The sequence below is a fragment of the Lutra lutra genome, chromosome 10 (assembly GCF_902655055.1).
Source record: "Lutra lutra chromosome 10, mLutLut1.2, whole genome shotgun sequence".
Taxonomy (NCBI): domain Eukaryota; kingdom Metazoa; phylum Chordata; class Mammalia; order Carnivora; family Mustelidae; genus Lutra; species Lutra lutra.
The window spans coordinates 77,708,286-77,724,147 of NC_062287.1; the positions used below are offsets into that span (position 1 = coordinate 77,708,286).

Sequence of the window (15,862 nt, forward strand, 5' to 3'; positions counted from 1 at the left end):
TATGCAATATGAAAAAAAAGACCAAGAGGCATAAACAGGTATTTGCAAAAGAGAATCAAAGGCCAATAAAAATGTAAAAAAATGAATAAAACAAAGAACTATAATAAAAACAAAAAGAAATACCTTTAAATGTCAATTAGATAAACTAAAATTAGAAGGCTAACAATTACCAATTTTGGAAATATTTTGATAAGTTTTGGTGAAATAGGAATCTTATACCCTTCATTATGATGATGATGATGATGATAATGATGTTATGTTATGTCACCATACAGTACATCATTAGTTTTTAATGTACTTCCATGCCCAGTTTTAGCTGTAAATTAACAAGTATAACATGATATAATAAATATATGGTAGCCAAGGTCTCTAACACTTCAGGCTGGGTCACTCTACCAAGCAAACCCCTAGACCAGCAGTGCTAGCCAAGGGAGTGGCAGAGAGGAGCTGAGATGTTAAGGGAGGAAAGAGAAGTTAAGCAATAGAAGCTTGGAAGCGACTACCATATGGAACTTGTGGTTCATACCACTAGCTTCCTTCTTGTAAAATTTTCGAGCAACTGACAAATCAGAATTGGATACCATAATGGATTAAATGAACCTAAGGGAATTCAAATGCAAAAGGTTTACTATGGTTAATGTAGTTAATATTTCCACCTATATGTCTGTTCGTGGGCCATCCCCCAGTTAGTTCCCATCAGTTCATAACCACTCCTTAGCATTGGAGAATTGCTCTCAGCTGACAGTAGACTCCTCTGTAGAGAGGTACTCCCATGAAGCCTGGTCTTCTTCACTACACTCAGTGAAGGGAACAGCTCAGATACTGATCACTGTATATATAACAAAATGCCAGCTCCCTGGTCTGGAAGAGAAGGCTGCTCTGCAAAGGGGTTTATGCTTCTGACCCTCCTACGGATGAAACCAATGAAGGCCTGACTTTATCTGAGATTGCAGTCTAGATGGGCTTTTCCCCATCTCTATTCTGCTTCCCTCACTTTTCTGTAGGTTTACCCGGAAAACACTCCTTAAAAAAATCAAATATATCTGAATATTTGTTTCAGTCACTGCTTCTTTGAAACACAGCCTGAAATATTCTTTGACCCCACAATAATACATTTTTTAGGATATGCCCACCAAAAGAAAAAAAGAAAAAAAGTATGTACATTACACCATATCAGATACATAGGAATGCTCATATCAACATTGTTCATAAAAGCCCCAAACTAGAAATAACCCAAAAGTCCATCAGCTGTTTAATGGGTATGTATGTTCTTCTATTCCCATCCTATTGTCGTATATTTGAATACATTGTGTGGCAGATCGTATTTTCCAAAGACAGCTGCAAAAATATCTCTCATCCCATATGTCCTTCTTAAAATATGACCTTAAACATTCCTCCCATATAATGGTGCTTTCTGTAAGTCCTGAGCCGAAGGCAGCGGCTTAACCCACTGAGCCACCCAGGCGCCCCACAACTAATTCATTTTTAAAATTATGTATAGGGGCACCTGGGTGGCTCAGTGGGTTAAAGCCTCTGCCTTCGGCTCAGGTCATGATCTCAAGGTCCTGGGATTGAGTCCCGCATGGGGCTCTCTGCTCAGCAGGGAGCCTGCTTCCTCCTCTCTCTCTGCCTGCCTCTTTGCCTACTTGTGATCTCTGTCTGTCAAATAAATAAACAAAATCTTTAAAAAATTTATGTATAGATTATATAATTAGAATAAACTTATCTTAGTAAATGCGGAAATTGAACTTTGATTTCCTGATATTTTAGATTATTTACCGATGCTATTTTATTTTTCAATTTTGTGTATGCCATTTTCTTAGGTATTTTGAGTTTCTTACATTTTTATCTGAAGTAAATAAGTGACTACTATATTTTAATCTGGAAATATATGACATGTTTCTTTAATAAGTATGAAACATAAGAAATTATTTGTAAATGCTAATATGTTTAATATCTGTAATTCAACATTATAATTTTTAAAGGTATTTATTTATTTATTTGGGAGACAGAGAGTGCAGGAAGAGGAGCAAAAGGAGAGGGTTTCTTCGCTGAGCATGGAACACAATACAGGGTTTGAGCTCATGACCGTGAGATTATGACCTGAGCCGAAATCAAGAGTCAAACACAAACAACTGAGCCAGGCGCCCCAATAGTTATCATTTTTAAATGTATCAGCACTCTAGACATAGAATTCGAAGACAGTTTTCTAAAATTATCATTATTTAAAATTTACATATTATTTATTGTGTACTTCCTATGTCCTGAATTAAAACTAAGTACTAATCATTTATAGGTTAACTATTACATTAAAAGATAAGTGATATTTTAGGAGCTCTGTGAGAGGTCCAAGAGCAAAAGAGTAAAACCGCATAGTAGACATTAAGCTTAAAGCAATGAAAACAGTATCTGGACAAATAATATATATACATATATATATATATATATGTATATATATATATATATACGTATATATATACGTATATATATATATATATACATATATATATATATATATGTATATATATATATATACACATTTTTATTTATTTCTGCAAAATCCATAAAAGTTTTCGGTTGTGATGTGATGTGACCCCTTGCTAAGAAGGAATAATTCCACATGGTATTCTGAGTCCTGGAGATAACAGTCTCTAAGACTATGTGTTTTTACCTGGCAAGAATAGCCTCAGACTATGGACTCTGAAAAACAATCTGAAGGGTTTGAAGAGGTGTGGGGGGTGGGAGGCTGGGGGCGCCAGGTGGTGGGTATTGGAGAGGGCACGGACTGCGTGGAGCACTGGGTGTGGTGCAAAAACAATGAATACTGTTATGCTGAAAATAAAAAGAAAAAAAAAGAATAGCCCCAGATCAATTTCCATGCTATTCTTTGAAATAAGCAGTTATTTCAATTCTATCTCTTTTTAGGGATTCTAGTCATTTTAAATAAAACAGTCCTTTTCCATCAGGTGAACTGAATGTGAATTTGAACAGTGAGACCTGACAAGGGAAGGGTCATGGCACACCAAAGATAAATAATGGAATCTGTTGAACTGAGATTCCAGACTTATACCAAACTAACCACCTAAGGCAGAAGATAATGTCCATCTTAACAATAGATGAATCTGAAGATAAATATTTCCCAGATGCAACGCAGTTGATTAAATAGAAAATACAATGTTCTTAAGCAGGGCTTGTTTGTTATACAACCCAATGACTGATCTGATTTTTCCAAAATATGTTTAAATGACACTATAAAAATATTCAAGACACAGACAAAAGAATGAATTAATTGAAATTAAACAAGTTGATTGCAAGTACAGATTCCTAACATTAAGAATTTTCACTGTTATTGGGGCACGTCGGTGGCTCAGTGGCTCAGTTGGTTAAGCGCCTGCCTTCAGCTGGGGTCATGATCCCAAGGTCCTGGGATCAAGTCCCACATCAGGCTCCCTGCTCAGTGGGGAGCCTGCTTCTCCCTCTCCCACCCCCGCTGCTTGTGTTCCCTCTCTTGCTGTCTCTCTCTCTGTTAAATAAATGAATAAAACCTTTTAAAAATTTAAAAAAAAGAATTGTCACTGTTATTGTAAAATAAATTTATGGGTCTTAAAATATACTGAGGAATAATGAGTGAAGATTAAATCTCTTAATATGGTGCTTCTTGGTGATACAATTCATTAGAAAGAATCTGTCCTTTGCAACAATTGTTATTGTCATAAGGTAAGACATTACAAGGCCCCTGAAAACACCAGTCTTTTACTGAATATTCTTATACATTCTTGGAGAAGTTGATAATCTACTTCTCAGAGATTTTAAGACATATACCCCAATTTTTCCTTTATCTTCATAGAGTATATGTTTAAGATATTAAACAAAAACAAAAACAAAAACAAAAACCAGATTTCAAGAGCCAGTTTGGTATAATGAGAAGACTGTAAGATATGGAATCAATCACCCTAGGTTTGCATTGTAACTATAAATTGCAATCTAAACAAACTTAAGCAATTTATTTAACCTCTCTGAAGTGTAATTGCTTCCTCTGAAAAATGTATGTATAGTCTTTATTCCAAAAGTTTGCTCTCATTATCAAATAACACACCTAATTTAAATTAAGTCCTTATGCATTGGCTAAAAACGACTTTTTTAAAAGTCCATGATACATTTAGTGCATTAAATTTCTAAATATGGAGAAGACTGTTGAATATCAAAATACAATTCTGTTTCTTCAGAGTAGCATTTTGATACTGGAAAATAAAAGTCATATTCTTTGATTTCCGAAACAAAAATATTTTGTACTATTTTATTAATTTCCTTCATTATCATAACAAGGGCATTAAAATTAATATCAAAAACATGTTTCTTCTGAGTCCTGAATCTTGTATAGCACTTAGGAACTGAAATACAACTGTATTTGTATTTGTATTGTATTTGAAATACAATACAAGTTGTATTTGAAAATTTTGAAATTTGAAAATTTTTTCTATCCCATCACTGTGCTAGAATCACAGAAATTAAGCTAGAAAAGACTTAACATGGATTAGTTTCAGCTATGCCTTCTTTGAAAATGTTAGAAGGCCTCCAAAAATTTAAAACAAAACAATTAATGGATATTTTTTGGATAATCAAATTCATACTCTTCCTATTCTCTCTGTAGTGAATACAGACCATGACATTATAATTATGTTTTCTATCTTCCAACTTGCTGATACAGCACACTTTTATAGGGTTTTCTCCCTCCCCACCCCCCAAAATAGAAAAGGCCAATGACATTCTTCAGAATTACAAACACATCTAAATGCTTTTCTAATTTCAAAGTCTGGACTCTTCCTAATAAAAGACTAAGTTATCAATTATAATAAAAATAAAGTGTGTTGTTAGGACTTTTTGCTTCTTTTCCTTTTTCAAATGTGTTCCTTTAGAGTCTAGAGTTCTCATCAGGGAGATATTAAGGTTCTAGGGAGTAGATAAGAACAAGTCACAATACATTTTAAAATATTTTTAGCCTATTTAGATTGGCTTAAGGGTGGAGGAGACAACCTATGATCCCCACACTTAACAGAGTAAGGACAGCATATACATAAATACGGAAGAATGTCTCAGCCTCAGACTTCCAATTTAGAACGTTCACATTGTGATATGGGAGAAACAACGCTTAAATTTAATTCAAACTTTAAGATTAATAACAAAAAATTCTCATAGGGGTGCCTGGGTGACTCAGTGGGTTAAGTGCCCGACTTTTGATTTTAACTTGGGTCATGATTTCAGGGTCATTTGATCGAGGTCTGCATTGGACTCCCCATTGTTCATGGATCCTGCTTAAAATTCTCTCTCCCTCTGCACTGCACCCACCCCCCCGCCCCAGTTCACCTGTGTGCACGCACACATTTTCTCTCTGGGGGGGAAAAAAAGTTCTTCTAGTTGTGGAAAGAGAAAATAAAAACAAAAAGGAAAATGGAGGGATATTTTACAAGGGTTATATTCTTTTTCTGTATTCCAAACCTGGAAATTGGTGGAGATGCTTTGTAACATGTAATTTGTAGCATTGTAGATTTCCCAAAAGCAAAGCAAAGCATGTACTTCTTGTTACCATTAAGTAATGTGCACACAAGATTTGTTTGAAATAATCTGATAATTGATGTATGTGTGCATGTTTGAGTGTGTGTGTGGAGAGAGGGAACATATTAATCCAAGACTTTGTCTTATGTCATTAATTTTTTATAAAGTATCATTGTTTTACTTTGAAACCACATTACTGGACACCTTATTTTTACAAGATTAAATATCTTCAGTGCTATATCAGTTTTTGATTTTCTGTGTCTCAACTCTAAACTACCCATTTTTGCCCCGTTTTATGGTACTGTGGCTGGACCTTATAAGCATTTCTGCTTTGTCAGTTAGCTTAATAGTAGGCTCTTACAGGATCACTGCAAATGGAAAGGATATTTTTTACCTGGCTTGGAGCTTTTTTTGGACAGTTTCCTGGCTAGTGGTGTACAAGAGAAAATGGCACACACCCCAAAAGTTCCACCTGCAGCAGCAAAGGAGGTACCCTCTCTGAGTTGTGTATGAACTCCAGGAGGTGGTTTCCCAGCTCCAGTCTATGGTATCAGAGAATTTTTCTTCCAACCAATGGGCCTCAGATACAACAAATTTACAATAAAGTAAATACATTAAGCTTGTTGTGGGATAGGTCCCCTTCCTAACTGGCTTTTTCTTTTTCTTTTTTAAAAAATTTTATTTAATTTTTTCAGTGTTCCAAGATTCATTGTTTATGCACCACACCCAGTGCTCCATGCAATACCCACAACCTTAATACCTTAATACCCACCACCAGGCTCACCCATCTCCCCAAACTCCTCCCTTCCAAAATCCTCAGTTTGTTTCTCAGAGTCCACAGTCTCTCATGGTTTGTCTCCCTCCTGGTTTCCCCCAAATCACTTCTCCTTTCCTTCTCCTAATGTCCTCCATGTTATTCCTTATGCTCCACAAGTAAGTGAAACCATATGCTAATTGACTTTCTCTGCTTCACTTATTTCACTTAGCATAATCTCCTCCAGTCCCATCCATGTTGACACAAAAGTTGGGTATTCATCCTTTCTGATGGAGGCATAATATTCCATTGTAGATACGGACCACATCTTCTTTATCCATTTATCTGTTGAAGGGCATCTTGGCTCTTTCCACAGTATGGTGACTGTGGCCATTGCTGCTATGAACATTGGGGTACAGATGGCCCTTCTTTTCATTACATCTGTATCTTTGGAGTAAATACCCAATAGTGCAATTGCAGGGTCATAGGGAAGCTCTATTTTTAATTTCTTAAGGAATTTCCACACTGTTTTCCAAAGTGGCTGCACCAACTTGCATTCCCACCAACAGGGTCAGAGGATGCCCCTTTCTCCACATCCTCTCCAACACATGTTGTTTACTGTCTTGTTAATTTTGGCCCTTCTAACTAGTGTAAGGTGGTATCTCAATGTGGTTTTGATTTTAATTTCTCTGATGGCTAATGATGGTGGACATTTTTTCATGTGTCTGTTAGCCATTTGTATGTCTTCTTTGGCCTAATTTGCTTTTTCCTTAGGTTCTCTCAGATTCTCCCACTTAGCTTTAAATGTAGTAGCTGCTGTCATCTGTCTGTCATTTCTGTCTGTATTCTCTAGAGCTCTCTTGGCCTCTCTTACAAATTAATCTCCTCCTTACTTTGATAATTCTTTGTATAAAGATTCCCCTGCTTAAATGATTGCTGTGCTTTTTCCCAACTGGACTGTAATAGATATATGTCCCTGAAGTCTTCCGTCTCCATTTTTCAAAAGCTTCTCTTTCCATATTACACAAAGGTTAAAATCAAAGGCATGGGAATCAGGTTGCCTGAGTTTGTATTCTGGTTCTGCTACTTTGTTTCTCAGTGCTGTTTTGGGAAAGTTGCTTAACTCTCTAAGCCTCTGATTCTTTGTCTCCAAAATGGAGGTGATGGAAACACAACTTGCCTTATAGGGTTTTTGTGGGGATTCAGTAAATTAATTTGCGTAAGGCAAATAGGAAATAATCAATCAATGTCACCTATAATTATTTCCTTAATCCCTCCTCATGGAGTTGTAGTCACAGAAGAATAAAATATACACATTCTTTCATAAATTCTGTGTGGTGTATAAAAAGGAATATAGAGCACCTAACGTAAATAGTCCCCTTAACAGGTAGCCTTTCTTAACCATCTTCTTCCCACTCCTTTGTGTTGTTATACAGGACTTTATCCTCTCATTTATCATGCTGCACTGTAAACAGTTTCCTTAAAAATCTATCTTGAGAGTCAGATGCTACTTCCTGCTTGTGCCTCACACCTAGTAACCACTTATGAAACGTTTAAAGAAGGACAAGAGGTGCAGAATGCATTTTTTTTTTTCTATCATTCCCTTCAATTTTCAGGACACAAAACTAACCTGAAATATAAAACTGACCCCGTCACCTCCAATCAAGGAAGCTATTTTATTTCTGTGACACAGAAGGGAGAGAGAGAAGTGTAAAACTAATAGGGTCAGGTGCTCAAGGAGGTTAGACAGAGATCTGATATGTGCTTAACAGTTAAAGATCTATGAGCTCTGCTAATGCATGCTGACTAGAGTGAACAATATTCTCTGTCCCAAAGCACCTCTCTTTCCTTTTCCTTAATTAGTTTGTTAATGAGCTAATGCTTCCAACGGACTGTGAAATTAAAACAATGTGCTTTCTACTGTGATTGCTAAACATTTTCACTGGACATAAAATGTGTTTCACCCTCAATGGGATTTTCCTTTTTCTATTTATAAACAAATCAAAAAGACAGCATCAAAGAGGTGCAGGTGTCTGGTAGGTAAATAAATAAACACTCCCAGCATGTGGAACAATTAAATAATCTCAACAAAATGGGATCATAGACAGATGCACACACCATAGGAACAACACTTTACAGGCAAAGGGAAAAACTCCAAATGAGTCTGCAACAGAGAAGCTTGGCTCAGTGGGCCAGGCAATTTTGCATCTGTCCCTTTGGCAATGAAGAGTGCTCTGGACACTCTCAGTATGCACTGGGGACAGAGCTCTTCAGGCAATTCTAAGGGAAGAATGATGGACTTTAACGTTGCCAAGTCATCAGATAATGCTGAAGTGGACCCACCAATGCAGACATTCCCAGCAGAACCAGAGCACAATATTCCTTAAACAGGGGCCATACTTTCTCGCCTCTGTGTCCTATTCCATCTTCCTGGCATCTTTTCTTTTTGCTTACAATGCCCACCCCAAAGTAAATATTTTGATGTTTAAATAATATTCATTCTAAAATCTTTGAACTTTGGAACACTGAAAAAAATAAAATTAAAATTAAAGAAAAATTAAAATCTTTGAAGGTCATTTACTTCATGAAGCATTACCTGATTGTGTTAGCCCTGTATGCATTAAAATAGAGCCCTTGCTTTAAAAACAACAAGACCAACACAAAAACATTTCTAACAAAATTTGCTATACAAATAAGTGGGTTTTTTGGAAAAACATCTTTTGAATTTAATTTGAAGACAGAGCATCTACAAATACTACAAGTGGTAGGGTGCCTGGGTAGCTCAGTCGGTTAGGCATCCACCTCTGGCTCATGTCACAATCTCAGGGTCCTGGGATCCAACCCCACATTGGGCTCCCTGCTTGGTAGTGAGTCTGTTTCTCCCTCGCTCTCTGCTGCTCCCCCTGCTTGTGCTCTCTTGCTCACTCATTCTCTCAAATAAATACAAAATTTTAAAAAAGATTACAAGTGGAATATAGTAAGAAAAAGAGAAACGACACCAGTTTGGGAGGGTAACTCTTCATATCATGTTTTGGTGATGAGATAACTTACATGAAGAAGGGGATTTGAACCTTAAGGAATGGAAAGGATTGCAACAGGCTAGCCAATGACAAGATGTTCCAGATAGAAGCAGACTCAGGAAGAAAGAAGGGGATAAAGGAAATCATACTAGATTTAGGGAATTCAAATTGAACCATCTTGATTCTTGTGTGGGGTAGGTTTGAATAAATGGAATAAGTTAGGGCTAACCAAGGAGATTAAACCAAGAGAGGGAAGATAATTAAATATTAAGTATGAGCTTTGGATTTAGTCCATTAAATATTTTAAGACAACTAAGTGTTCCTAAGATTTTAACACATTAATCTGATTCTGCACTTACCTTTAAAGTTTCAAAAAAAAAAAAAAGTTTTACATTTTATTGGAAAAAATAGATATTTCAAGAAAGAAGCAGTGAAAAGAAAAATTATTACGCCTGTAGTTTAATAAGCAATTGGACTGCATTGTCAAACTTTAGAAAAGATGTCTGAAATAGCTAATGCAAGGCAACCATTGTGCATGTGGAAAAAATGGCATTGTTTAGATTTTCACAAAATACACTTAAGTGTAAAGAAATCTACAATGACTCGTTTGAACAGTTGTGGAAAACATGAATACAACCGCTAAGTCATTGAAAAAACAAATGAATCTGATGCAAAAAATAATAACAAAGACAGAAATAAATATAAACATCGTATGAAAACTTTTGAAGTCATTTGGAAAAGCAGTTTTTGTAATCCTATTGTCACGTGGAACTTAAACTCTGTAAGGTAAGACAGAAAAAATACTGCCCCGCAGGGGGGAAATGGTTCACAGCAGTTGAATGTATTTGTGTAGCTTGTATTGAGTGCTTACCATGGGAAAACAGATAAACAGGATCTGTCCCCTAATTTAGAGTAAATTGCAGTTGTAGAACACAAAGAAAGATGTTTGTGGTATGCGATAGACAGCTGATGGTGAGTGGTCATTTGAGTAAGTGTTGGGCTCTTATGAGCCCTTGAAACTGTAATGTTGGAAACTTCCCCTAATTGGATTGAGGATTTGGGGAAGCTTTCCTGGAGGGAATGCTTGATATACTGAGTTTCAGATGACAGATGGGAACTAGTGGGGTAGAGGAGACTTAAAGTCATTTGAGGTTAAGGGCGGTAAACTGCACAGAAGTCGGAAGTAGCATGACGTGTGGCACCATCATCTGTGGGTTATCTGACAGCATCACCTGAAGGGCAGGGCAGCTGGATGGTTAAGGCAGGCTCCAGAATGAAACAAATCTGACTTCACATCCAACCTCTGTCCTTTGTATTTTAAACCAAACATCATGGCAGTGCTGTCCAAGAAGTGGCAACAGAGGGTCCACCTTACGCCTTGTTTTCTGTGGAGAACCTTAAAAAATGTGGGCCCCTGGAGAGAGCCAGCTTTCTGCAAAGATGGTTGGGAAGATCAGGCATCTTAAAGAAGCTGCAGAGGAGACTGTTTACCTGGAAACTTGCTTCTAAAAAAAGTTCAAAGGAACTATGTTTGAGAGAGGCAAAAAGGAAGACACGAAGAAAATAGCATGCGTAAAAGATTAAAAAGATGAGTATTCAGTGATGATTTACTTAAGAAATGATGATATTTCCCTAAATCAATATTTCCTTTGACACAGTCATGGGCTAATAACAGCACCCACATATTTATTGATTATTCAATAATTAGTGTATTTGATGTATATTATTTTTAAGCAACTGATACATTTGAATCATTTTATCAAGACTACATTGCAACTCAATTTTGTAATTAGAAGGTTTAGCTTATGATCCAAAATACAAAATTAATATTATTACTTTATGGTGTCACTTTGCTTTCCATCTAAAATAACTTTTTTTTTTAGATTTATCAGTCACCATATTTACTAGGTTTACATAATTGTTTGTTTTTTACCTGTTAAAGTAGTTATGCATTTTTTGGATTTTTCTTTAAATGCATTAATCTCCCCTTATTAATCTGCATATAGAGACAGAAGAGAAAGAGAAATGAAGAAAGAAAACAAACCAGAAGTGGTAAATACTAAAGTAAGATAGTTATTGAAAGCAACCAAATTTAAAAGAATTCCTAACTGAGATGATGTTGCTGGTACTTGTGATGGTGACAAAGTTTGGATGGGATCTTATCCCCTCGTGGTTAATATGTATACCCTTTTAATTGAACCAGTCAGATAAGATAGCTAGCTATTATTACTCTATATGTGACATTATTATTACCATTTCAAATCCTGCCGACATTTATTTTTCTTCTCCCACAGCCATCCTAATAGATTTTCTCAGTAGAAGGTAGCACAGAAAAAAACAAAACAAAACAAAACAAAACAAAAAACCACATAGAATCACAGAGAGTATAAAGGCATGACAAAGGTAACTCAGCTAATTAGCACTAGAAAATCAGCTTCATAAATCTCAGGTCACTGATCTTTCTACTACAAAGGTAGAGAATTATGCTAGCTGTTTTTGTTCCCTTCTTCTTTTTTTTTTTTCTTATTGTTTAGGGTTTATCAAAGTTTTTTGTTTTTTGTTTTTTGTTTTGTTTGTTTGTTTGTTTGTTTTACTGTTACCTTTTTTAATCACTCATCATTCCATTGTGTTCAGAACATCATAATAGGCATGAAGGGAAAAATAATCGTATTTTTTTTAAACTCAATCTGTCCAGAATCTATGATAACATACGAAACCATGCCATTATCTCTTAGGGCAACGAAAGCATTCCAAGATTATTTTGGTACTAAGAGTAAAGATGAAGACCAACTTCCAGGTAAGCCATGTGCGAGACTTAAGTGAGAGTAGCGTTTTCATTCCAGCGATTTTACGGAAATGCAGGAGTTGTGTATAGGACTGGAAATATTCAAATCCTGGAAGGCTTCTGCATTAGCATTTAAATAAAAATGACCAAGTTGGCATGTTTTCAGTGGCTTTCAATTTCCTGTTTGATCTCGGAAATGTACGGATGATCTTTGTCATGGGCCACTTCCATGATGGCGATGGCTTTCCTCAGGGCTTTCTCCCCAGCAGCTTTGTCTTCCAGGCCCATGTACAGCCTCCCCACCTTCAGCCACATGGAGGCCACGTTGAGCGAGTACAGAGGGTAGTGCTTGCTGTAGGGCTTAATGATTTTCTGTCCGTATCGCAGAGCTCCTTCCCAATCCTGCATGTACAGGCAGACACCCATGGCCTGGTACATCATGTGCAGCATGTACATGTTGCTGTCCTCAAACACGGAGCCCATCTTCTCCTGGCTGAGCTCGCAGAGCTCGCAGTCTACCCATGAGTCTTTTTAATTTTGTGTTTGTTTTTTGTATTATCATTGTGCTTATTCTCAGGTAATCATATTAATAATATGCATAAGATGTATATATATATATAAATATACATATATATATATATAAATTGTATAAGGATTGCTTTTTGACAATAGAACCAACTTTCACATGTTTTTAGTAGTGACATGTATAAAAATAATTTTATCATACTTTAATTTGTGAAGAGAAGTATATATCTCATGCAGTCCACTGCATAGAAAATATCCTTGGCCGAATATTTTAGCTCCTGGTCAGGTATAGCATTTATGCAACTAAGGGATAAGGTTTAAAGTGTGACTCCAAGACTATAGCTCAGTAGAGGGGTACTCAACCTGAAACACAAAGGACCTCTTAGTGATGAGATTTTTTATTGTATTTTTTTAAAGATTTTATTTATTTATTTGTCAGAGAGAGAGAGATGCAGTGAGAGAGGGAACACAGGCAGGGGGTGGGAGAAGGAGAAGCAGGCTTCCTGCTGAGCAAGGAGCCCAAAGCAGGGCTCAATCCCAGGACCCTGGGATCATGACCTGAGCCGAAGGCAGATGCTTAATGACTGAGCTATCCAGGCACCCCTTTTTATTGTTAAGAGAAGAGCTTTCTCATTTATAGAGGCATGTGTACAGGAAAAGGGGTGCACTGGCAAGGATTTGCAGGTTACAATCAAGGTTAGTATGGACCATTGGTCAGGATCAATAAACTGTTTACTCATCTTTGAAATATGTTTATTACTACACTTCACCAATAAAGTGTTTGAAATATTGGCTATGATTATTATTAATCAACAGATTACTGAAAAACAGTATAGAGTCATGACTGCAGTTGTCTTATAGGCAAGGGATCTCTTATTCCAAAACTCCAAAGAAACTTTGGTTTATATTTAAAACAAAGAGTACATATTTCACCATTTTACCAAGGAATTTTCATCTTGATAGATTGGGCACATCAGAATGTTCTGTTTAATTCCTAGTGTATCTCTTTACTTTATTAGCCAGATATTTTTGCTCCTACCATGTTTTTCAGTTATCTATTACTGCATATCATATCATACTAACCCAAAACATGCTGTTTCAATACAATGATAATATTTTGCTCACAAATCTACAAATTAGGCAGATCTCTTTTTTTTTTTTTTTTAACTGCAAATGAGCTTCAACTAAGGTAGCTTGAATGTTGAAAATGAAATCACTGGGAGGTTTGGTCACTCATCTCTCTGGTAGTTGATGATTGTTGACTAGAACTTCAGCTGAGGCTGTAAAGAAGACATCTAAGAGTGTCTTTTTGATGTGTCTACTTGGCTTCATAACAGCTTGGTAGCTGGATCATACCTGAGACATCTCAAGAAGACTGGGCATAAGTTTTATTACCTTTTTTTGGACTTAACATCAGCAGTTATATGGTGTTAATTTTATTGTAGTCATAGGCCTAACCATATTGAAAGGAAAAAACAAAGATCTCATCAGTCAATGGAAGAATATCAGTATCACATTTTAAGAACATATGTAGGATAAAATATGTTTTTGAGGATTTTAGTGGGAAATAAGATCTGGTACAGTCTGCTCTCTAGCCACAGCAGTTTACCATCTTTACACGTGCAAAATTCCCTCATCCTTTCTCCTCAGGATATCTCACAAATCTCATTTATGATGGTATCAGGTTTAGGCTGGAGGTCCAAAATCTCATGATCAAAGTCTGTTCAGCAATCAGGATCTTTGGATCTTATTCGCAGATTATAGCTCCTCAAGTTCAGTTTCCTTTCTTAGAGGTGGACCCTCATTTTGATGTTTAAAAAGGATATAGTAGCTATTGGGGGACCTGGGTGGCTCCATTGTTAAGCGTCTGCCTCCAGCTCAGATCATGATCCCAGGGTCCTGGGATCGAATCCCACATCGGACTCCCAAGGAGTCTGCTTCTCCCCCTACTGCTACCCACCCCTGATTGTGTGCTCTCTCTCTCATGCTCTCTTTCTCAAACAAATAAATAAAATCTTTAAAAAAAAAAAAAGGATGTATTAGCTATTGAGTTTACTTCAAAATAAATATATTCTAGTATTTGAGAGTCACATTTATGTAAGTCTCATACTTCCCTCAGAAGCACCCATTAATATCAAGGTATTACTGCAGAAATTATTCATAGTCTGAAAAACTAAACATCTATAGCCACAAAATAAATTTGTACAGAACAGTCTTCTTGAAATTTTTACGGAATTGATTGTCCTTATTTACTGAGGGATATTCCACTTTGCAGTCAATATTCTCTATATTTCTTACTACTGTCTGAGCTCACCCTTATGGGAACACTTACATAACCCAGTGATGGAGAAAAAAAGAGGCTTAAATAATGTAATACTGTGAAATACAGCAGTGTGCCTTCCAAAACATTAAACACCATAATTTTTGGCCTTCCAGATATTGATTGTCACTGAATATTAACACAAGTAAATTTTTTCTAAATGCAGTGTAGTTTTGTAAAGCAATCTTTTACAAAACAGTCTGCCACACAGAATAATAAGGAGTTAAGAAGATCTATTGGACAGGCTGTTTCATTTTCACATTGATCATCTCAAAATATTTTTCCATTTTCTTTTATTTTATATCTTGACATACATAAGGACTGTTCCTCCTTATACTCTGACAGAAGATCATGAGTCACAATGTAGAGATATTAAGGTGACAGTATCAGTTATCTTCAGAAATAAGAACACATTTGAGAGGGATAGGACACAATTAGTAATTATATTAGGACAAAAGGTGTAAACCAGAATAGTCCTGAGTAGACTAGAACATGTGCATAAGCAAACTAGTGAGTGTACTTTTTATTTGAACAAAAGTTGGCATCCCAGTTCTGCCTCTTATAAGCAATCTCATTCAACTTACTTAACCTCTTAGACCCTCAGTTTTCTTATGTAAAATATTAGAATATTCAGACATCTCACTACTTCTGTTAAATTACATAAATAAAATACTCTGAGTACTATCCGCACAACTAAGGTCCTCAACAAATGGCAATTAGGTTTGTTATTATTGTATCCTGCTTGCCTAGAATAGTATCTGATACATGATAGACTGCAATAAATATTTTTTTTGGTGAATAAACTAATAAAAGAATTAATAAATAAATCAGTGACATGTAGAAGTACTATTAGTATTAAATGAAGTCATGTAACACTCATGGTGATTCTACTACATGTCATAGTA

At 36.1% G+C, this 15,862-nt stretch overlaps 1 protein-coding gene across 1 annotated transcript; it reads right to left on the bottom strand.

Annotated features, from left to right (window-relative positions):
* Positions 1-11,922: 11,922 nt before the first annotated feature.
* LOC125079796 (N-lysine methyltransferase SMYD2-like) lies at positions 11,923-14,274 on the bottom strand. Its single transcript, XM_047693545.1, has 2 exons — positions 14,247-14,274; positions 11,923-12,639 (listed from the first exon to the last, which is right to left on the bottom strand). The coding sequence occupies exons 1-2, from the start codon at positions 14,272-14,274 to the stop codon at positions 12,275-12,277; spliced, it is 393 nt and encodes a 130-aa protein (XP_047549501.1). The 3' UTR covers positions 11,923-12,274.
* Between the last annotated feature and the right edge of the window lie 1,588 nt (positions 14,275-15,862).

What these genes read in the sequence shown, in the direction of transcription:
- LOC125079796 (XM_047693545.1), bottom strand. Translation starts at nt 14,274, where the DNA reads ATGAGGGAATTTTGCACGTGTAAAGATG. An exon ending in ATTTTGCACGTGTAAAGATG is followed by an intron (nt 12,640 to 14,246) that starts GTAAACTGCTGT and finishes AAAATTAAAAAG; the next exon opens with ACTCATGGGTAGACTGCGAG.